Below are 21,775 nucleotides of genomic sequence, written 5' to 3' on the forward strand. Positions count from 1 at the left end.
CAAATGTGGACAATCAGCTGCAGAATATAAATTCTGAGGCCAGCTTAAGATAGATTGAGCGTCCTTCAGAGGAGCTAAAAAGATATTTATTTTTTTAAAATAGTAGAGCTATGAGAGAAAATCCTATTAATATGACTTGCTTCATTCTTGCTGAAAGTTCGTTAGACACCCAGTTACCATTGTGCTTTAGAATAAATGATGCCAAGGCATCATGGGTCTAATATTTTGGCAATATAAATAAAATACAGTATGTTGTTTTGAGCTGTGTGGACATTGCAGCTATCACCAGCATACACAGCATGCTTTTAAGAGACCATTTAAAAAACCCTTACAATATCCGCAAGGCAGCTGCTCTTTCATTATCAGTGATAGGTAAAATGTGATAAAAGCAGAGTAAACATATAAATATATGTGATAAAAAATATGTGATAAAAAACAGAGAAACATGTGACATACTAGTGGACTGTTTCATGTCTGCATATGTGGAGAGGGGTATCAGCTTTTTCATTTACTGTGTTTTGAATCAAGTAAAAGGCTTTACCTGCTTTCTCTTTGCCCTTTTCTCTGTGAGTAGGTTGCTGTAGAGGAGTATATTTCACACCTCAGGTTAAGCCTGGAGTCTCTGTGTTGATTTATTCCTCTAATAAATATTTAATGGATTGGTTCCATTGTTATTTAGGATGTGCCCTCTTAAACTTAAATCTTTTGCTTAAATGGGTGGATTAAATTTATGGAGTGTGGAACTTGGATACACTGAGAAAGGGCTTTAATGAAAAGTGTGGGTTTGGATTTTTTTCCTTTTTTTTTTCTTTTCTTCCCTTTTCCCGCTGAGGTAGTCCAGTCTGTGTCAGCATTTGAATAGATTTTTACTGTTTGGGATCACGATCACAAGTGGTTGTAGCATTTCCAAGCCTGCGTCCTCGCTGGTAGCTGTAGGTGGCCATTATGACTCAGTTGATGTTTCAGGTTGTTAGGGCTTACCCCAGAATAAGAGGGCAGTGTTAGCCAGTGTGGGTTTGTTTCTTGCCTTGACAGCCCTTTCTTTAAAAAAAGAAAAATAGTTTGAAGTTTTACAGGAAGTACCATGGTTGAGTTTTATTTTCTGGTTGGTTTTATATTGCTCAGGTTTTTTTGGCTAAACCACAGACCTTCCAGATTTCCCAAGTGCTATTTGACATACGTAATACCTTCTCTTTGGCACCTTCTCAAAAGTATGTGTGTATTATATAGCTTTTAAAGTAATTAAGGTGACTCACGGATAGTTAACAGCAAAATTCCCTGTCTGTTCAGTGGTTAGCAAAGGAGGGGTCTTGTATGGTCATAAAAAGACACAGTCATTTTGGGCCACACTCACAGTGAGTGTAGTTCCTCCTGTAGTTCCACCAGCGCAGTTTGCCCCTGATGTGATTGCTGGGAAAACCTGAGATCACACCATTGACCTGAAAATGGGCATTTTCTCTTTGCTCCCCCAATAGGTGTGTCGTCTTTGAGCATCCAGTTTGCCAAACTTCCAAAGGGACTGAAACACTTAAATTTATCTAAAACTTCCTTGTCACCTAAAGGTATGTTTTATAAGTATGCGCCTTTTTCTGTTCTAAAAGTTTCAGGCTTCTATCCTATAATACCTTTTCTTACCAGATTATAAAGTAAGTAATTCTGTAAATTATTTTCATGTGTTTTCTCAACAGTGCAGCTGCTTTTTTGCAGTCCTGCGTTGCTAAACTGTGGGCTGGATTTTGTCGCCTTCAGTTCTTTCAAAAAGTTTTACTTGCTTCTGTAAACTTTGGGCTTGAACCTGTATTGTAAAGAAACATAAATTTAGAATTGGCATATATGATATGTTTCATATGTGCTTCACAAAGATGTCTGAAACAAAAACGTGTAGGAAATTTTCCAAATTTTTGCATGAAATTATTATATGAAATCAGGTGTTGTGACAAAGGCTGTTAAGTGATTTGCTCAGAGTAAAGACTGCTTTATTTTATAATGTATAAATTTCCAATTTGATATTGTAATTGAAATCTATGTATATTTTAACAGTAATAACACTACTGAAACAAGTCAGAAGCTTTCAGGATTTTTTTTTTTGCATTGCTATTTTACAAATAATAGATGCAGTCACCTCTTAAACAGACTGCACAAACCAAGGGTCTCTCATATAGAATGTGGGTATTAAAAATAGAAAAAATGTGCTGACATTATTGCAGCTTTTTCACAGATCTTGATGACCTGGAAAAGATGAGCGAGTTATGATCTATGAAGGACATCAGTTGATAACAGATAGGAGCCATGCTCTTTTAGTCTTTTAATATTGCTCTGTGAAGTGCATATTCTGTGTTCTCCTAAGTTTTAAGGGTTGACCTGGGGGAATGTGGGTGGGGAGAAGGGTTTTTGTTTGGTTCGTTTTTATGAGTGTCTGTAGCTCATGTTATGGTTAATTAAGCATTAAACCCTAAATTAAATTTTTCAGTCATGATTTTAATTTAAAAAGACTTTATTAAACTGTGGGGTTGTTTTTTTCCTACTGCTAACTCCAATTTTGGTGACAAGCAATTAAGAATCTTGATTCACCTTACATGTACTCTTGAAATTAGATGTTCATGAATTTGACAAATTCATGCAGTTCTGGTACATTCATTCATCCTGTGCTTTTCTTCATGCGATCTGAAGGATTTTAGCAAGTGCTTGTGATCATGGAGTCAAGAGAACACTCAAGCTACACTTCCATCTTCATAAAGAATAAATGCAAGCTAATGAAGTTCATCCACAAAACTCGTGTCATTAAAAATGAATTCTGAGGTTATGAAAGGAATTTGGAAGGTTTTTAACACTTTTTTTTTTAAGACTGTCTTTAAATAAAAGCTGAAAATATTCTCCAGTGTGTTTAACACTGACTTCATGTGAAGTCCAGGCTGCTTTGCAGTATCTGTTCTCCACAGTGTAACATGTCATCGTGAATATTGTCCCATGGCAGCTCCTCGGTATTACTTAAAGTACATGTACATCTTAAATTTGGAGTTCTTATAACCTTCTGCACCTGAAGAAACTCAGCTTCACCTCTTCGGTTGCTAGCAAACCCATCTATCTTAGTCAGTTTTTCTTTAATTTGGGATGACATTACTGAATTGGTTTTAACTTGGGAGGCCATTTTTGAACTTGTAATATTTTCTGTGGGGAAAGTCCAAAGGAGACCTTGGATCTTGGTTTCAATAGACTGCAAGGTGCATGGATTTTTTTTTTCCCAGCCTTTTTTTTTTATTATTATTATTTTGAGCTTTTCAGTTTCAGAAATTCTGTACAATCCTGGGCTGGTTTTGACCTTACTTAACAAGAACTTTCTATTTGAGATAAGTTTCAAAGATTGAGAAGTGAAGTTCAGGTGGTTACTTCCCAGCTGATCTTTCTTCAAATTTTGTATCTCAAAGTTCTGAGAGCTATTAACATTCTGAGCCTCCCGAGACTAGTAAAAGAGCATAAAAGATTGTCTGCAAATGAGAGTGAGATTACTGTTAGAGTATAGCATGAGGTAAGTGAAGTTCAAACAGAAATTTATTGATTTGAAGATTCTGGTTAAATGGAAAATTCTAGTATACTCATTCAAAGACAGGGCTTGCTTTTCTGAGCCTGAGCCAAAGGCTAATTGAAAAATCCATCAGTCACATTGTTTGCCTTCACTGATGTGGCTGATTTAGAGCAGTTGGCTCTTTTTAACATGAAACAAGTAGCAATGTTATGGATTGTTTGATAGCTCTTCTTCTCCCTCAAACTCTGACACTTCTGAATTCCCAGACTTGGTTCATGATAGTATATGCTGAACTGTTGACAGTACAGTATATTAATTTCTACTTCTTGTTTACAAAAGGTGTTGAGAAGACACACTAAAGTGAACCCAGAGCTATAAGCTCTAGTGGTTAAATAGAACTTTTAGATCTTTCAAAGTTTCAAAAAGTGTCTGAATTTTACCTGTATAGATAAGGTGTGGTTTCAACAATGCAATGTTTAGATGGAAGTAAAATTACACCAAATGGAAAAGTTTTGAAACTTGGCAAAGATGTCGCTGTGCTTTTGGTTCTTTTCAGTATCAAAAGTCTCCTTAAACCAAGAGCAATACTGCTAACATGGGAGACTTTTAATATTCGGAAGCTTGGAGAACTAAATCACTGACATGGGGTATTTTGGTCTGCAGTGCCTTGCTAGCTGCTTCCTCCACATCCTCACTGGTAAATCCATTTTGTAACAGTTTTTAAGTGAAGAACGGATGTGTTCTATCCATTGAATGCCAGCCCATTTTCATGGTCAGTAGCTTTGAGAAATTGCCCAATATTGTGTACCACATCAAAACACCTGCCTATTTCACAACTTCAGCTGGGCACTTACAAAAAAACTACTGCATCTAGTAAAGGACACAGTAATGCTTGTGTGATGCTTATGTATGTGGTGCTTGAAAGGCCGTAATAGCTATCTACAATAAATTAAGAATTTGGTGGTAAGCTACAGAGCCCTTAGATGAAAGTTAGATTTGAAGGACTTGGAAGTAGCCATGCCCTAGTTTGTATTTGGAAAAGCTGAAGAATTTCAGAGGAAGAAAGCTCTGACTGTCTTGTACCCAATGTGAGCTTTTTAATTTTAATGTGAAAAAATAGTATTTGTTCTGATCAGGAACTGGGAGTCTATGCATCTCTTGATATTTTAATTAACTAACTTTTTCTGAAATTACAGGCAAATACATTAATTGAAATATTTTTAATTTCTAGGTCTCATCAGTCACTTCTGAAGTTCTGGCAATTATAATTGTTAATGTACTTGCTTTTCCACAGATACTTTCATCTAAATATTATTGTTTGCAGGAAGGCACTGACAACATTCTGGAGTAAACTCTGTTTTAAAAATCTGTTTCAAAGTGGGATTGCACTGTTAAAGCCACTGTAGGCTTGGCAAAAAGACTCTTTCCCTGGATCTGGGACCTATAACATGCTGTGGCTCCCTCAGGACAGCTGGTGGAGCATGGTCCAGAAAAAACGGGCATGCTGTGGCAGGGGAAGGGTGTCCTATCTGCTTGGTGATGTGTATTCCTCTGCTTCGATGGTGACAGGAGGTCATTAAACATTTGTGTATGTCTGTGTTCACTGAAATTGTGCACTTGCAGGGTCTGGGCCAGTTTTTTCTAGAGTCAACTAAGTTGAATATTGACGTTTCTTTTTTTTGGCAGGGGTGAATAGCCTTTCCCAGTCACTGAGTGCCAACTCACTGATCACAAACACGCTCATCTATCTTGACCTCTCAGGGAACGCGCTCCGTGGCGATGATCTTTCAGTAAGCGCTTTCTTCTCATTTGGGAGTTAATGAATGGATGTTTTAATTAATTGTTAAGAGAAAGGCAAAGCCACTTTGCTTAGATCCTTTTTTGCCAGCACATTTCTAGTGGGGATAGAAAACAACATTTTGATCTCTGCTCTTCAGTGTATAGTTAGAGAATTAAATTACCCCACATGACTAAAATCCACATAATTTAGGTCACGCTTTTAGTCTTTGGCTTCTGCTGGTAAACAAGAAAACTGCAAGTGTGCCACTTGTTTCAGTGGACTGACCATGCTCCCCGAGTTCTGTTTAAAAGTGACCAAAGCACAAATAAAAAAATCATCATCTTTTTAAGGATGTGTATTGCAAACTTTTCATTGGAACGTTGGAAACAAACAATTTCTTTTGATTTGGAAAGACTACATTTCTGGGTTTCAGTATTTTTGTTTGTGTAAATAAATGTGTACTTCCTTGGCACATGCTGTTGAAGCTCATGGTTCTTTGAAGAATGTTACTATTTTTTAACTTACTTTATTCAGTTTATCAATTGCCATAGAGGTGCAGCTCTATTTTCTCCAAAACAAAATCCAATTAGTTCTCAATTTCTATTTATTCAATTCTTGACTGTTACATCTGTATTTCTCTTTTGCATCAAAAGTTGTGTGCATGTAATTGTCAGGTTTTGGATTCTTTCAGTATTGATCATCTAAAATACACAACACTAGAGTCATCCAATCTTATGATTTAAAGTGCAGCCAGACATTATACTCTGACTTTTTCACAAATCTTACTAGTTTCAGGTTCATCAGCATACTCAAAGGGGTGTCTTTTCATACATAAGAGGTGAAAGTTTCACTGGGACGGGGATTTCAAAGGTAGCAAACAAATAGTTAAATGTAAATAAAGGCACAGTGAATTACTCTTTAAGAGAGAAAAACATAGCAAATAATGTAAGAACAAAAAGTGAAGTAAAATGTACAACTTTGATAGGTAATGCTTAAAGAAACCTGATGTCTACCTACGTTATTTTAAGGGACATAAATACAAGATGTGGGGCTTTTCTTAGCCTGTCAGAAAGAGAGAGATACAGTTCAAAGAAAAAGATTAATACTGAGATCTCCGAATGTGTGGAACAGTTTTCCAACTGAAGTAAGGCAATCCTGTTATTTAGCAATCAAAATAAACCCCTAGCGAAGCACATGGATTTTTAACGCAGGGACCTTTCTTGCACTGTAGGTATAGGGGCTAAATGACCTAATTTTTAGGAAGATGGATCTATTTTAGAAATTTAGAACATGCTCTGTTTGGCTGGATTTCATGTGGAGTTGAGCATTCTGTGTTTCCGTGAATTAGGTCATACTTTTATCTCTGTGTTGTTCTCTGAGCCTAAAAAAACCCTGCAAAATAAAACAGCATATAGTAAGAAATTTTACGTATGCTAACATTTACATGTCATATCCTATGCAATGCTGAAGCCATCAGTATTAAAATCTTGTTACCTGTTCTGTGTTCTCCCTTAAACATTTATTCATTGCTTCCCTTCATGCTTAAAGGGGCTGGCCTAAACTTACAAACTAATTAGCCTTTCTGAAAGGTAATAGCAATCTGAATGACATTCTGAGGTATTTCTAACTAAATTATCATTTCTGTGAAAGTGAATTGCAACGTAACTCAAAAATTGTGCATGAAGAGTAAGGTTTGCTAAATGTAGCCTGAGCGACATTTTTTCACTGTTACTTCAAAAAATGATAGCCTTCAAAAGTAAAACAGGTAGTATTGATTAGGAAAAGAAGTTTCAGACATAACTCTTGTAGTGCTATTTTATAATAAAAGCCTAAAATGTAATGAAAAATGGCAGTCCAGTAATTGGTGTCATAATATTAAAATTCTTTTTTTTCCTCTGTTAATTACAGAGCCTGTACAATTTTTTGGCTCAGCCAAATGCCCTTGTTCATCTGGATTTATCCAACACGGAGTGTGCGCTAGATATGGTAAAGATTTTTTTGTGGAGATTCAAATACCAAGGGAACGTTCCCCACCTTCTATCTCTAGGTAGTTTTCTGGGTTAATATAAAGTCAAGTCAATATTCTGTTTCAAACCAGGTGTGTGGAGCCCTCCTTCGTGGATGTCTTCAGCATCTAGCTGTTCTTAGCCTCTCTAGGACTCTGTTTTCTCACAGGTACAGTTTGAATGTCATTACTCTCAACTCCTGCAGTATTTAGTTTTATAATTTCTTGCTCTCACGTTGCACCTTTCTTTTTAAGAAGAAATCTCAGACTTCATAAAAGTCTTAAAAGTCTTAGTCTCTCTTAAAGAGAAAATATTTTTTGAAAAATAGGTATTACTTATTCCAAGCAAAATGTTTTCTTTCGCTTTCCACTCTTTGCTAGATGGCTGTAAAATAAGCTACCTTGACTAATATATTTTTTGTGATACTGATGCAGCGGAAAGTCTCTATATAGCTTTTGTCTCTTAAGAGGCGTAACATCAGGCTTTGAAGTCTGACTGACATGACTCCTCTTTAAATTTTGGTTTTAAAGTTTGTATTTTTCAAGGTTACAAATGCTTTTTTTTCCTTTTTTGCCCTTTTCTGGGAGGAACTTCCTTTGAAAGTCTTTGAGACTGAGCATTGTAGAATACTTGCATTGTAGGAAATATTAACATTAGCTTCTGCTTTCTTCAAATCAGTGTCTTGGGTCCATATCAGAGATGATACCTAATTGGGGGTAAGCTACTCCAGTGTGGAGTAATTATTTTTAGTAGTGAAAAGGCAATTTCAAGGGGTTGTAATGTCCTGTTTGATCTTCTGCTCATAAGTATGTTCATTATGAAGCAGGCCTAAATGATCATTCTTTGTAGTTCACGAAACAGAAGCTAGATAATAATGTCTTTTGTGCAGCCGTGCAATGCTGAGGATTGTTCGTTGAATCAACATTTTGATGACATTGTATTTCTAAGCTAATTGAGAGCCACTGATTACAGAGGTATTGAAGGTAGAACAAATTAAACATGTAAAAGATCATTACAATTCTGATGGCTTGCGTTCACTATTTATTGGCATGAGGAGTCTAGATGCTGCTACTTAATGAATTTGTTTACTTACAGAAAAGGAAAAGAAGTCCCTCCCTCCTTCAAACAGTTTTTCAGCAGCTCACTTGCTTTGATGCAGATTAATCTTTCGGGGACTAAACTCCCTCCTGAGCCTCTAAAGTAAGAATTTAATTTCATTTTCTGCTGTTGCCTAAAACCTAGTTTGCATTGTTATGTGAGTGCCTCATATTAAAACTGAAAGGGAAAGGATTTTGCCTTTTCCCCCCGCACTGTACATTATTGATATTGCAAGGGTGAGTTTCATAATGATCACACATTCAAGAAACGTCATTTCCGTCTCACAGTTGAAACTATTAATCATATTTTTTCTATGGGAATGTCACAGCTCTTTGTCTTCCATCAACATTTTTTGTGATATGTTTCTTGCGTTGTGGCTTATGAACAAAACTGTTTGCTTCACAGTAAAATGGGATTACTTGTGTGAGTGCCGTTCCTTTGAGGCTGCAGTATTGCAACAGCCATTGTGAAACTGAACCTGTGGCAGTGCTTGGGAGGAAAGACCTATTGCACAGAGTTAGGCCCTCCGTTTTGGGGCAGAGGTGATGGCAGCAACCTCTAGGAATGCTAAGTGTAATGTGCCTGCTATATGTTACCCATCCTGTGGCTGACAGGTTCTGGTGATATGGACTGGGTACTGGAGAGAAACAGCTTACGACCTAATGCAGACTGAGGGAAATTGCAGAGCACTGTGTCACCCTTCCTGTGAAGTGTGTAGTTTTGAACTGTGTTGAACTTCCCAGGCATAAAATGTAAAGGTGTGTTTTAAAGTCAAGATAGGTCTAGTAGATAGGTCTAACCTAGATAGGTTGTTCTGTGATTCTGGCAGAATCCTTGTCTTTATTGGGCTAAATTAAAGCAAGCGCTCTTTCTGGAGTGTCAGCTTGCTAGCTAATAATACACATTAACATACACAACCCTATCTGTAGTAGGCAGCTAGGCATGTTCACTCGCCATTTTGGGGAACACACCTCCAAAATCCTAACCTGGACACAGATACAGAGATATGTATGTATATATATGTATACGTGCATGGTTGGGAGCCTGCCTCCAGAGGGAGAACAAGGAAGGGAAGTGGGCAGTAGCTCAGCAAGGGAGTAGGTAATGAATGGAAGCTGAAGGGCAAAATCAGAGATGTAGGGTATATAAAGAGTAGTTAGTGAGTGCCACATGGAAAGCTTTGGATACACTCTGGGGGAAGTTAAGGGAGAGAAAAGTGGCAAGGGCCACACAGGAAACAGTAGTGTACATTGGGGATTTTTTTTTTTCTTAAAGTAATTTGGCATTGGAGAGGACAGTACAATATGATGCTTAAGTAAGTTGCACTGGATTTGAATAAATATTCAACTGTGGGAGCTGATCATTTTAGCTCTGACCTTTCACTCTGTTCTGTGTGATGCCCTGGGTTGCTGTCTTGCTTGCTTAGACTTTGCTAGGATGAGGAAGGTGTGTTACTGATGTGTTTTCAAACAGAAGGTGATTATTGAGAAACACATTGCTTGATTCTGATTAATTCAGGGCTATTGATTCTGTGGTGGAGGGCAGCAGGGAGCTATATTCAATGAAGCAAGAACAGAGGATGTATGTGACTAGTACACAAGACAATCTTATCAGTGCTACAGGGAAAAAAAGTATGCTGTGAGACACTGAATAATCTAGTCAGATTGGAAAAGGTGAGAAGCCCCAGACACTAAAGTTCATATTTAGCTCTTCTCCTTAGCATGTTTAGTATCTCCTGGGGTATGAGGACTTTTGGCAGGTGAGTGCTCTACAGTTGTCTGTGCTCATGGAAGATGTTTTTGTCTTAATTTATCCCAAATACTTGTGACCCCTTTGTCTGCCAGCTGTGCAGCAATTGAGATCTTCCCAGTCTTTTTCAGCCAAAATATCTGTATTAGCCAAAACCTACTCTGTTGATAGTGTTTAAGCTAATCTGGCTCAATTTGACTGAATTGGGTTGGAAGGAGTTATTTGCATTACTGGTGTTGGTGGAAGTAAAGAGGCAATGATGGATACTGTAGGATGAGCTGAGAGCAGAAACCTCTTTTTCCAGCACAGACAGCTCCAGAAAGGAACATCTGTCGAAAGTCCAGCTGGACAGAGATGGTCTCAGCGTACATGCCATGCTCAGCTGGTTGACATGGACTTCTTTTGTTTTGTTCTGATGGCAATGTTCACCTCTGCCTAGGAAGTAGGACAGAGCTCTTAAAATTTTTTGGGTAGTTTCTTTGATGTGCTTTCTCTCTGACCTGAGTTTTTTCTTCAGTCTGAGCTGAGTGTATTTCATAACAGTACAGAGAACTATGATCTACAGCACACCTTGCTTTCCCTCTCAAACGCAAGATGGCTTGCTATACACTTCAAAAGCATCCTGTGGAAGTCTGTCTGGTGTTCTGAGGGTGTGCTATATCCTGGGGCAGCTGCTTAGCCTTTTGGTCTTAACAAAACTTCTATAGAACAATCAGGATCATAGGATTTGTTAAAGACCAAATGATGGAAAGACCTTTTTTGAAACAGATGTGTTTGTCATTGCCAAGACTGCAATGGAATATGAGGGATGGTTTCTAGAAGGAAAAATAAAAATTACATAGTGTATGAGACTAGTACTTCTCTGGCATCTTTCATCAGTGCATGTCAAAAAGCTTTTCACAATACAGGCCTTAGAACTCTCCTGTGGCAAGGGAGAAGTTCCTTTGTGTCCATGAACCAGAGGTCACAGAGTTGGATGTGTGAGTCAAGATCAAGCCTTCCTACAGAAAAAGATTATAGATAAAATGCAGATACGTGACACCCTGAGTCCCAAATCTCCCTGATTAATTGTTATTTGACTTCTTTCTTATCAACTTCCTTTAGATCAGCAGTTGTGGTATGTTTAATCACATATGCTAACAGTGAGTTTAAAGATGTTGGTTAATCAGTGCAGTCAGCAAAGGAGATGAACTGGCTTGTACAGTGATGGACCTGTTAATACAAGTCAAGCCTTTCGGGAAAGAAGTTTGGTAATAAAACTGTACTGCGATGATGCCACATAGTAAGTGGGGGAAATGGTGGTTTTAGTTCTTATAGTTAATATAGTTAATGTTCCATCCCTGCTTGCTCTTTTGTTGGTTTTTTTTTTCTTTTTTTAACTGAGTGAAGCAGTTTATGCTCTCTTTTCCTTGTTTTAAGTGTGTGTTGGCATTTTTGTTCATTTACAGACATTGCCGAAACTTTTATTTTGATCTGTCAGTGCTGTGACAAGCTTCTGATATGCTTCTCATGCAAATGCTAATTACAAGGCCAATTGTTGCATTCTACATCTAGCACAATTAACAAGACCTTTCCATGTATTGTATTGCCATGTGTGTGATTTAAACATAGTGGCTCAGTACAATTATATTATGTCTGCCTTCAGTGCCTTTAAATGATGGTAATTTTTCATGACAAAGAATTGAGAAATCATGAGATTTTCTTAGGATGAGTTTATAGGGAAGAGGTTAGGAAAAAAACAACCCTTTTTTCTTCCTGTGAAGAGTATGTTTGAAGCAGCATTGTGTCTCTTTTTTTAATCTGCATTTTTTTTACGGTTGCACTGTATTTTTTTACAATACCTCAAAATGTGTAGGAAGTTCTTTGTAAAGTCATCATCATCCAGACTAACTGAATAAAACCATGGTAGGGAAGGAAATACAGACAATGATTGTCTAAAATTTTTTAAGAAGTTTTGCAGAGCTCTCACGTTTTTTTTGGTCTTATATTAATAGCTTAAGAAGTAAATAAGCATAAGATATTTGCCTTAATTTACAGTGAAGGTCTGATTAACATCCTTCACCTGCAGAAAAGATATAAATAGGTTTAAATGAAAAACCATCCCGGGGCTGCACATTTTAAATACAGCTTTTACACACTACTTGCATAGCAAGTGTGTAGGCAAATGGCTCAGCAAAATGAATTGCTTTTTATGTCTATGCATCAGTAGTTCGGATTTTGTTAGCTTGCTTTTGGCTGAAATGAAGTTTGGGAAGGAAGTCATTCTGTTAGTCTGTTCAACTACTAATTCAAAGCAGCATCTATTGTAGAGATACTAGAAGGTATACACAAATTGTTTGCTCCTTCTGTAAGACACACACTGTTGTGCTTCTTGATTTGACACTATTAATACAAATGTGATACACTAACTTTTCTATGTGGAAACAAACTTCTGTAAGGCTATAAAGGTGGATTTATGAAAATCATAATCAGTTGTTGCTACACTTGTCTGCCATTCTGCGTAAAGATAAAGGATACCAGTGTCTGGGAATATAATTTTGAAATCTGTAAATATTTATTGGGTTGCAGAAGTGGAGAATTGTGTGATATTTGAACACGATCCCAGCATTCGAGTGTAACAGGCACTGTGCCTTGCTGAAATGGCTGGCTGCACTGCATCTTGCATGTATTTAAAAACCACGTTTTTTTCCTGAATTTTCGGAAAATCAGAGTTAGTGCAGTCATACAACAAACATTCCTTTTGTAATCATTTGATGCTGTTTGAAAGCAAATGTTGAAGAAAATTCATCTCTGATGAATGTTACTAAATGTTGATGTAGCATTAGTTTTATGGTTTCTTTATTAGCCTTGCATCCCTGCAGTTTTTGAAGCTGCTGTAGTGTTCCAAGTGTGGCAGGTTTGTGCTGACATTGTCACTTAAGAAATAACTGCTCAGCTGGTGTGGTTTTGGTTTGAAATGGTTCTTTGCATTATAGGTGTATTAACCTGTGATTGCTTAGATGATGATGTAAAGCTGCTTTTTTTTTTTTTTTTATTTAAACGGTTCTAAAATTGATCTTTTTCAGAGCGCTTTTATTAGGCCTGGCTTGCAATCACAATCTGAAGGAGGTGTCTTTAGATCTCAGTAGCTGTGAGGTAAGGAATATTTATCAGGATGTGTTCAAAAGATGCAATGATGTGGAATTAGAGTTCCCATGAAATCCACTGGGTGAGATATTCTTTCTCTGTAGTCCAAAGTTGTGGGAAAGGTAGAACTCGGAGAAACAGCAAAAATCAGCTGCTGTGTGTTAACAACATCCTAAATAATGAGCACAGAGGTTCAAAGCACCTGCAGCACCAGATTGGCAAAACCCTCCTTGCAGTGTAGCTGTTCTAGATACTGAGCCAGCACTCGCTTGCTGCTTGGCAGCTTCTGCTCTCTGGTGCTGTGATTGCAGGGGAACCTGCAGCAGGACTTTCTAAGGTGCCCAAATTTGAATGGGTCCAAGGAAGCAGTATGCCCCAAAGGCGTGTCTTGTGGTTCCATTGTCTTCCTTCAGAACTGGAGACGTGCTTCCTCTTCTGCAGGTTTGCTTTTTAACCTTGAGAGAAATTCTGCTTTCCTAATCAATTAATCAATTCAGGCCAATAGGGAACTTTGGTAAAAGTTGATTGAAGCATGCCATTAACACAAGATGCACTGTGCAAATGGCTTTAAGTATCTCAAGAATAAATGAAAACAATTGTGGCAGCTTGATTTGCTTTATCTTGTTTCCTCTTGCTTCTCTGTGCTTTGCTGTGCACGCTGTTTCCCAGGATTGTTCATACTCCCGCAGGATGGTACCTGCATGGCTACATGAGGCAGTTACATAGAGAACTGTGTGGACTCTGCCAAAAACATGAACCAGCTTAGGCTGTTGTTTAAGCTACAAAGAAAGTCTCTTATTTGTTAGGCAAATTTTTCCAAGTCCCTTACCTGGGTATTAACTGCTCTGGAAGTACCTTTCAAATGCAATGGTTTCCCTTTAAGTAGAAAACATGCAATTTGATGAACATGTTGAGGTGTAGTAATCCTTGCCTTAGGTTGGTGGTGGATTGCTTTTGGAATGCGCACATGTTTCCCTATGAAGAAAAAACCCAAATTGTTGTGAATCCATTTCATAGTTGTTTTGATATTTTATGCTTTTTAAAAAGTGGTATTACTTTGAAGAGCACTACATGTAAATTCCAAATAGAAAAGCTTTCAAGTCAAGTACACATGCTGCTGACTTCTGAGTAGAGAGATCAGATGGGTGATAATCTTTCAGAGGGAGGAAGGAGAAAGGAGGAGTATTGTAAGTAACAAAAAATCAAGTCCTGTAATCATAACCTTAAAGGGATAAGTTAATAAAACACAAACACAAATAATGAGAGTATAAATTAGCATGTAAATCAACAAGGGTTGACAGGAGTGAAAATGTTATCCTTTCATTAAATAACCCCCAGGATGGCATATGGAGGAGCCCTTTGAGGGGCTTTATTGGATACCAAAGCACATGTGGTCGTGGCCGATTCTCATGATAGAAAAGAAGGAATTGTGCCCAACTGAGTATTGCGTTCCTGTAGCTGGTCCCTCCAAACCGAGAGCATTTCCTTAGATCCTTCCCTTAACATTTTTTCATGTCACTGAGCTTTTTCCATTCTCATGTGCTTTGGAAAGAAGTTGTGCTTCCAGCAGCAGGGAGCTGGTGTGCCAGGAGTTGGGAGTACTCTCAGTGGGCCCAGCACTGCAGGGTCCTGCTCCACCGATGTGAGCTGGGCAGGGTGATCTGCACCCCGAAACAGTCATGGGAAGCTCGGAGCTAGTGACCGTCACTACTCCCAGCTCCTGCAAGCACACGCTGTTAGGAGGCTAGAAGGCTGATGCTTCAGCTTTGCCCTCCTCTTCCCTTCATCAGGCAAGCTGTACTTTACTATGGAAGGATAAAGCTGTGTTCCTTCCCTCTCCCACCACTTTTTATTTGCTCTCATAATTTTCTGGTATATTAACTCCAAGCTTAATCATTTTATATCGCTTGTTTAGTTGTTTTTTTATTATTTTTACTATGAAAATTACATTTTTATTTCTACCTGCTCAGCACTGATGTATTTCACTCTCTTCCCTTCTGCTTCCCTTAGCTTGGTCACTGTGTAAGTACCCTCCGTGCTTTAACTTAATTGTTAAATCAGTAAGCAGCTTTGTTTGCCCTTCCCATATTGGTACCTTATAGCTTTGAACATGCTTGGCATTTTTAATTGTTGAAGGGTTGTTCTTCATAATTTGAATAAGAGCTTGTCTTTGTAGTCTCAGAAGTATGTCATATAGGAGATGTTGCAGATGGTTGTGGGTTTTTTTAGTATCACAATTCACATTGATGAAATAGCCCTTCAATTAATCTCTGCTTTTATATATATTATTTTAATGCAATTGCAATAAATTTTGATCCTGAAAGTCAAGTTGTTACCATCACCCTCAGATTAAATAGATAACACCATTTGTGCACATGAAACTTGTGTATTTAAAATGTTGAATATAGAGTTATTGGTACAAGGTTGAAAGCTGCTCCTGAAGAATTGTCCACTTCAACTCTCAAAGTATATATATAGCATAAGCATTTGGATTCTATTGTGAGTATCATTTTAGTTTGTAGAACCTTTACCATACCAACGACCAATCCAAGACTGCATATATTCTGCCAGTTCCGTATATTCTGCAACAATAGATGTGACACTGTATACGATGGCTGTCTTGTGGTGGCCCGTGCTGAGGGAGCAGCAGAGAGCAAAGCTGAGTGATTTTGGCATTCATACACCAAATGTTACAAATGCTTTACAAAAATAAATTTTAGTTAAAATTGCACTATTTCTGGCCCACAGACTTTAATCTGGCCACTTGAGAGGATAGGGTGAAGGGTTGGTAGGCTTTATTTTATGCAGAAGAGGCAAGGTGCCCTTATGTTCTATATCTGTTACGCTTCCAGATGAGACTTATGATTTAGATGTTGTCTTTGATCACCACTATTCTTGCAATGCTCAGGCCAAGTTATTCAGCTGCCTGTTAAACAATGACATAGTTCAAGCTTTCTAAAAACTGCCAAATCAAGTCTTTATTGGAAAATCCTTCTAGAAGGCATTTGTGGTTCTTTAATTATAGTATGGATAAAAGGGACTATTTACAGAAATATCAGCAGGTTGATTCAGGATATTTAGCCAAGTCAGTCAGCTATGTAAAATATTACTTACTTTTTATGCACAGGAAGTGAAAAGACTATTTCATGTTTGAAAAAAAACTTTTATTTTTTTTTTTTCTTTTTTCTTTTAAGCAAGGAAAGTGAAAATGGAAAATGTGAAAATAGAATTTTTGTAGAACTTTTCCCCTCTTTTGTCAAAGTCATTTTCTGGGGATGTGTATAAAGTGAAATGCACTTTATATAGTTTGCATAGCTGCAATAAATAAGAAAATGCTTTTCCTTCTTTGGAAAAAAGATATGTTGCATTGTTTAATTCAGTAGCATTAGTGAAAAAGTGTGTAAGTTTTCATAACTTTGATTCTTAATGCTGATTTTTCCCCTAGGCCATTTCATTGTTTTTTCATTAAATCCTGACATTTCTTTTACATTAATGTAATATTTCAGATGAATAATATCATAATTGATACTTTCTAGCTAGGCATTTTTGTTATTGTTGCTGGTTTTCTCTTTTATGCCTATTTTAAAATTAAGAATAATGTAAATTACTGATTTCTCTTGTTTATGGTCTTTTGTGGCCATTTTACAATTGAATTATTTAAATTTTCAATAACAGGAAAACATAATTTTGTTGGGTTTGGGGGTTTTTCATATAACTTGCTACTCATCTTTGACCTGGGCACCCTAGTATTGTGCTAAGAGCTGAAGGAAGATGCATACTTTAAGACTTGACTGTAGTTGAATTCAAGGGTGGCAGTGTTGCATGCTTATAGGCTGGGCTAAGTTTGTTTATTTTTCTCATGGGACATTGGAAATGTCCTGGTCCTTTCATGTAGAGAACCCACACCAAAGTCCTGCAGTCACTGCCTGGCACAAGTGCTAAAGGATTCATTGTGTTTACACAATTTTAAGTCTTTTCCCGATTTAACTGCTGAGCAGTAGTTTTAAGAGAAAGGAAAGAGAGTCCCTTTTCTCATTTATGGCAAATACTGAGAATGAAGGATGAGAATAGTAGGAAAGTGTTCATAGGCCGTCACCTTGATGGCTATAATTTCTTCTGTTGCTGTTGGTTTGGCTGCTGGTAGTGCCTTCTGTATTCACAAAGCTCCTACCACTGTTTTCTGTGTGATCTTGAAACCATAACTAGTTTGCAAAAACGGATGATGTTTTGTCTCTAGTTAAGATCGGGAGGTGCACAAGTCTTGGAAGGATGCATAGCAGAAATACACAATATCACCAGCCTAGATATTTCAGACAATGGTAAGTACACAGAACAGGAATGGAGGGTCATGCAAGTTGAGAATCTGAAAAATGCTTCTTCTTTCTGCTGAAAGTAATCAAGGATGGTCATTCTTGCTTTATGATTATTGGTGATATTGATAATGGAAATGTCTCAGACGAAGAACTCCTATTGATACAAAGTGTGTAAGAAATGTTAATAGGCTAACGGTACCCCCAGAAGTTTGTTGTTTGAGATCAATGTAACAGCAGAATAAATTGATGGCAGCAAGTGTCAGATCTAGAGGAAAGTGGGTTTAAGTACAAGAGGATGAGAATTTAAATGGGAAATGAAAGTTCAGTGAAAGAAGGAAGGGAAAGTATCAGGTACAGAACGAAACTGAGATTGTGACACTGAAGAAGTGAGAGTGAAATTTGAAGCAAACAGTCAACCAACTTCAGGTCAGGGAAGGCCTGTCTTTGGTAAAGTCTTGGACTACTCCTGCTTTGGAGGCTCTGTGCTTCGTAGCTGGGAATGCCAGCTGGCTTCTCATCTTGCAGACTCCAGTGTAGATGTATGAACTGGAAGAATTCACCTGCTGTTTGCCCCTCTAACAGCCAGATGCAAAAGTATTTCAGAAAGAGATTCTCAGTGTAGTTGAATGCCCAAGAAAGGTGGGATGGCTTAGCCAGGGGAAAGCTTTGGGAGCTACTCATAATTGGGACTCAGCCCAATTATGTAAACAGATTTATTACTATGAAAAAGTAAAGATATTTGACATATAAATTATCCTGTGGATCTGGATCCTAAGTCATTGTAATATTACTAGTGGACTCTTCAAACACACTAGTAGTTTGGGAGTACAATACTATAGCAAGCTACTTCTCTTACTCGGCAGTAGAATAAAATTTGGCTTCTTTTTTAGGTCATGTTATTCATAGCTTATTATGTTAGCCTTTTTGCACTTGAAGGCTTTGAGACCTTGTTGGTACACAGCCCTACTAAGACTAAATAGCAATTAGCCTGGTCTCAGAATTCTCAAAGGAACCTTAAACTCTGCCTGACAATGCAAGGAACTACTTGGGTGGTTGGACTATGGATAAGGGACCATGCCTCCGGTCTGTGTTTGAGAGGTGTCTTCAATGGCTAATGAGAATGGAGATTTAAAGAGTTCATTTTAGAGAAAGCATTTATTCTCATAGAAAAACAGGCAAAAAAAGAGAAAAAGATTTAAAAATAGAAGATTGGAAATTTTTGTAGAGCTCATGGAAATTATACCAGTATAGTTATTTGAATGAATATAGTGTTAATAATTGGACCCTGTCTGAGTCTTTTGTGAAAATGTGTTGTAATTCTTGATCTAATCTGATTCTTTACAGGCCTAGAATCTGACCTCTCAACCCTTGTAGTCTGGCTTAGTAAAAACCGATCGATAAGACACTTGGCCTTAGGCAAAAACTTTAACAACATGAAATCCAAGTAAGGCTTTTCGTTCTTTTAAATAACGAGACTGGATAAGGAGAAGCTGCTGATTTCACAGTCTTCCTAACTTTTCTTCCCTCAGAAATCTCACTCCAGTACTTGATAATTTAGTTCAGATGATTCAAGACGAGGATTCAGTGAGTATCCTTCTGCCTACTATCATCATGTGTATTTGTATCCTCACAACCTATTTCTGATTATTTTCTTCAATGTGTTAATTTGCTGCATAAGATTTGATTATGATCCTGCACAGACACATCCAACGTTTTGTTTTTGTTTTTTTTCAAATAGTAATTTGGATTATGTAGGAACACGTAGGTGAATGTTTCTTAGAATAGTCTTCGGATCCTTGCTTGTTGAAAAATTTTCTTTCTAAATAGTTGGATGTGCATAACCCAGTTGCTTTAGGTCTAAATTATACAGCTCTGTAGGCACATGTCTTCAAAACTTTTGTGTCCTGGTAGGAGGTTACAATGGTAGCGTTCTCTGAGTGGTGATACTCCTTCAATAACAGGATTTTTATTTGATGTTGTTTGGTTTTGTGTTTTTTGTTTTTTTTTTTAAAAACTAATAGAATGCACTATTTCCTGATAGCTGTTCTTGGGTATTAGCATTTATTTTTTTTTGCTTGGCAAAATGCGAAGTCACTGCAGTGATCTCCCAGAGCTCCTTTCTCCTTCAAAAGATGCAAATAAACTGTTCACTGTGCTGCTCTTTAGTTCTTCTAGTACATTAATCACAGCAGCCATTTCATAAAACCCTTTTAGAGTGCCTTGCCGGGATCTTTGCCCACTTTCCTAATTTCCACCCTCATGCCTGACTCGGAATGACTTGTGTGGTTGGATTTGTGTTCTTGCCTTACTTGGCATCCTAGTTCTGGTTAGAAGGGAAGATGTGCTGCTGCTCTCACGCTTGTCAACGTTTATTCATCTGTTCTTAGTCCTTTCTTTGTCCTTTATTTCCTGTGCAAGTAACACGCAAGCTCTGCTTTCCTCATTCTCCAGAAATAGCTGACTGTAGAGTTCAGTTGTCTAAACACCTGCTATTCCTCTTGTCTTTATTGTCTCACCTACAAGTTCATGGTCTCCGCGCTACCTGCTTGCTTTCTTCTCCCATCTGTGTCTGTACCTTGCAATTCAGAGGAGCGGTTTGTACCAGGGTTTTCGATGTCTGCTTTCATACAGGTTCATTAGACCCATATTCTGTGTTCATCTTTTCTTACCACTTAGCTGTGTTTGAAATGATTTGTTAAACTAGTCCTCTCTCCTCTCTGTGTACTCTTAATTGGGATTAGTGGTACTGTTTTTCCTTGATTCTTTGCCTACCTCCTACTTTATTTTTTAAAACATGGGATGTCAGTGCGACACAGTGAAGTGCTGCTTACAAGTACCAGAGCTGATTCTAATTGAGTTAGCGTCTGTAATGAAAGCTGTAAGTCCTTGTTTGCACAAGTCAGACGGAGGACCATGCTTAAGGGGTGTATTGGTAGATCTCTGAACTACTACTTGTACCAAACTAGTCTTTTCATTTTGTGGTGTGTGACCATCTCTTCTAGCTTGTCTCTAAAGGGAATGCTGTGGAACTGTCTTAGCCTTCTCTCATGTTCCTGTTGATACTATACAGAGGGCTATCATTTAATCAGATAAAACCTGCTTCCTCTCTTTGGACGTTTGTCTCTGTCCTGCCCTGTATCTCATGCTTAATCTTTCACAGCTATCTGGAAGACTGTTACGTGAAACCAGATTAATCACAAGTACTGTAATTTAGTGGGTTTTTTCCCTCAGTTTCCTTCATCCCTTTGCTCTTTTGTAGGTGAACGTTCCTTCGTACTCAGGCCATATCCTGAAACACCTCAACATGCTTTGTGACCTTTCAGTATCCAAACCATCATCTCAAACATTCTGTTGGGTTTTTCATATTTCTATTACTGTCCTGTTCATATTATCCGTTCTCAAGGATAAAAAAATCCACCTTTTGCCTTACTGTCTCTATTAGGTGTTACAACCATCTGTTTATCTTCCTTGGCTTCTGTTTTTGAAGCTTGCAGATCATAAGAAGAAGTAGCTGCTAAATTTTGGATGTATCGTCCTCACAGCTCTCCCTCCCTTCCATCATCAGCTTCAACTTCTTGCGCTCCATTTCTTTTCAGCCCATGGGTGATTTCAGCTATTGTTCCTCTTCTTGCCTTTTTTACAACTCGGTGGTCAGATGTGCTTCTGTAATTCTTACTCACCACATCTTTCCTGAGCTAACCTACACAACGTGCTCTGTAGTCTCATACTGTTTTCAAACAGTTTCACAATGAAATAATCCACCAGAAAGTTATTTTATTTGGGTACTTAAAATAACTGTGTCTCCTTCATGTCACGCAGTAACCTTTGGGATATAGCATATGATCCTGTTGGTGTTACCTTCTCTCCCCACATTTTTTTCTCTTGTTAATCCTCTTCAGTGAAGGGATCTGATTTCATTCTCATCAGGTGCTAAGATCACTCTGAAGCATCTCCTAGCGGAGGCCATAAGCTCTGTAGCGCTATGGGAAAAGCATGTGTTGCAGAGAGCTGCCTAGGATTGTCCTCACTGTACCTCGATGCTTAGAAAATTACTTTAAGTTTCTAGGTATTGAGATCTGGTTTGAATCTTAGGGTGGTCTTTGTTCTACCATTACTATGCTTTTATGGCCAGAGGACATTAAAAAATTAAGATGGAATTGGAGAGAGCAGGGTATGATGT

General features: G+C 37.8%; 1 protein-coding gene across 4 annotated transcripts in view; it reads left to right on the forward strand.

Annotated features, from left to right (window-relative positions):
- CARMIL1 (capping protein regulator and myosin 1 linker 1) overlaps nucleotides 1–21,775 on the forward strand; it is a 238,573-nt gene that overhangs the window by 105,519 nt on the left and 111,279 nt on the right. For 2 of the 4 annotated variants that reach the window (XM_037379589.1, XM_037379590.1), the window contains exons 12-21: nucleotides 1,476–1,562; nucleotides 5,210–5,313; nucleotides 7,212–7,289; nucleotides 7,402–7,478; nucleotides 8,405–8,509; nucleotides 13,222–13,291; nucleotides 15,293–15,304; nucleotides 17,520–17,601; nucleotides 18,940–19,039; nucleotides 19,125–19,179. In XM_037379589.1, coding sequence (XP_037235486.1) covers nucleotides 1,476–1,562; nucleotides 5,210–5,313; nucleotides 7,212–7,289; nucleotides 7,402–7,478; nucleotides 8,405–8,509; nucleotides 13,222–13,291; nucleotides 15,293–15,304; nucleotides 17,520–17,601; nucleotides 18,940–19,039; nucleotides 19,125–19,179 — 770 coding nt within the window. The remainder of the gene's footprint in view (nucleotides 1–1,475; nucleotides 1,563–5,209; nucleotides 5,314–7,211; nucleotides 7,290–7,401; nucleotides 7,479–8,404; nucleotides 8,510–13,221; nucleotides 13,292–15,292; nucleotides 15,305–17,519; nucleotides 17,602–18,939; nucleotides 19,040–19,124; nucleotides 19,180–21,775) is intronic. The other 2 variants (XM_037379588.1, XM_037379592.1) reach the window with 1 other exon arrangement.

Source organism: Falco rusticolus, chromosome 3 (assembly GCF_015220075.1).
Source record: "Falco rusticolus isolate bFalRus1 chromosome 3, bFalRus1.pri, whole genome shotgun sequence".
NCBI lineage: Eukaryota > Metazoa > Chordata > Aves > Falconiformes > Falconidae > Falco > Falco rusticolus.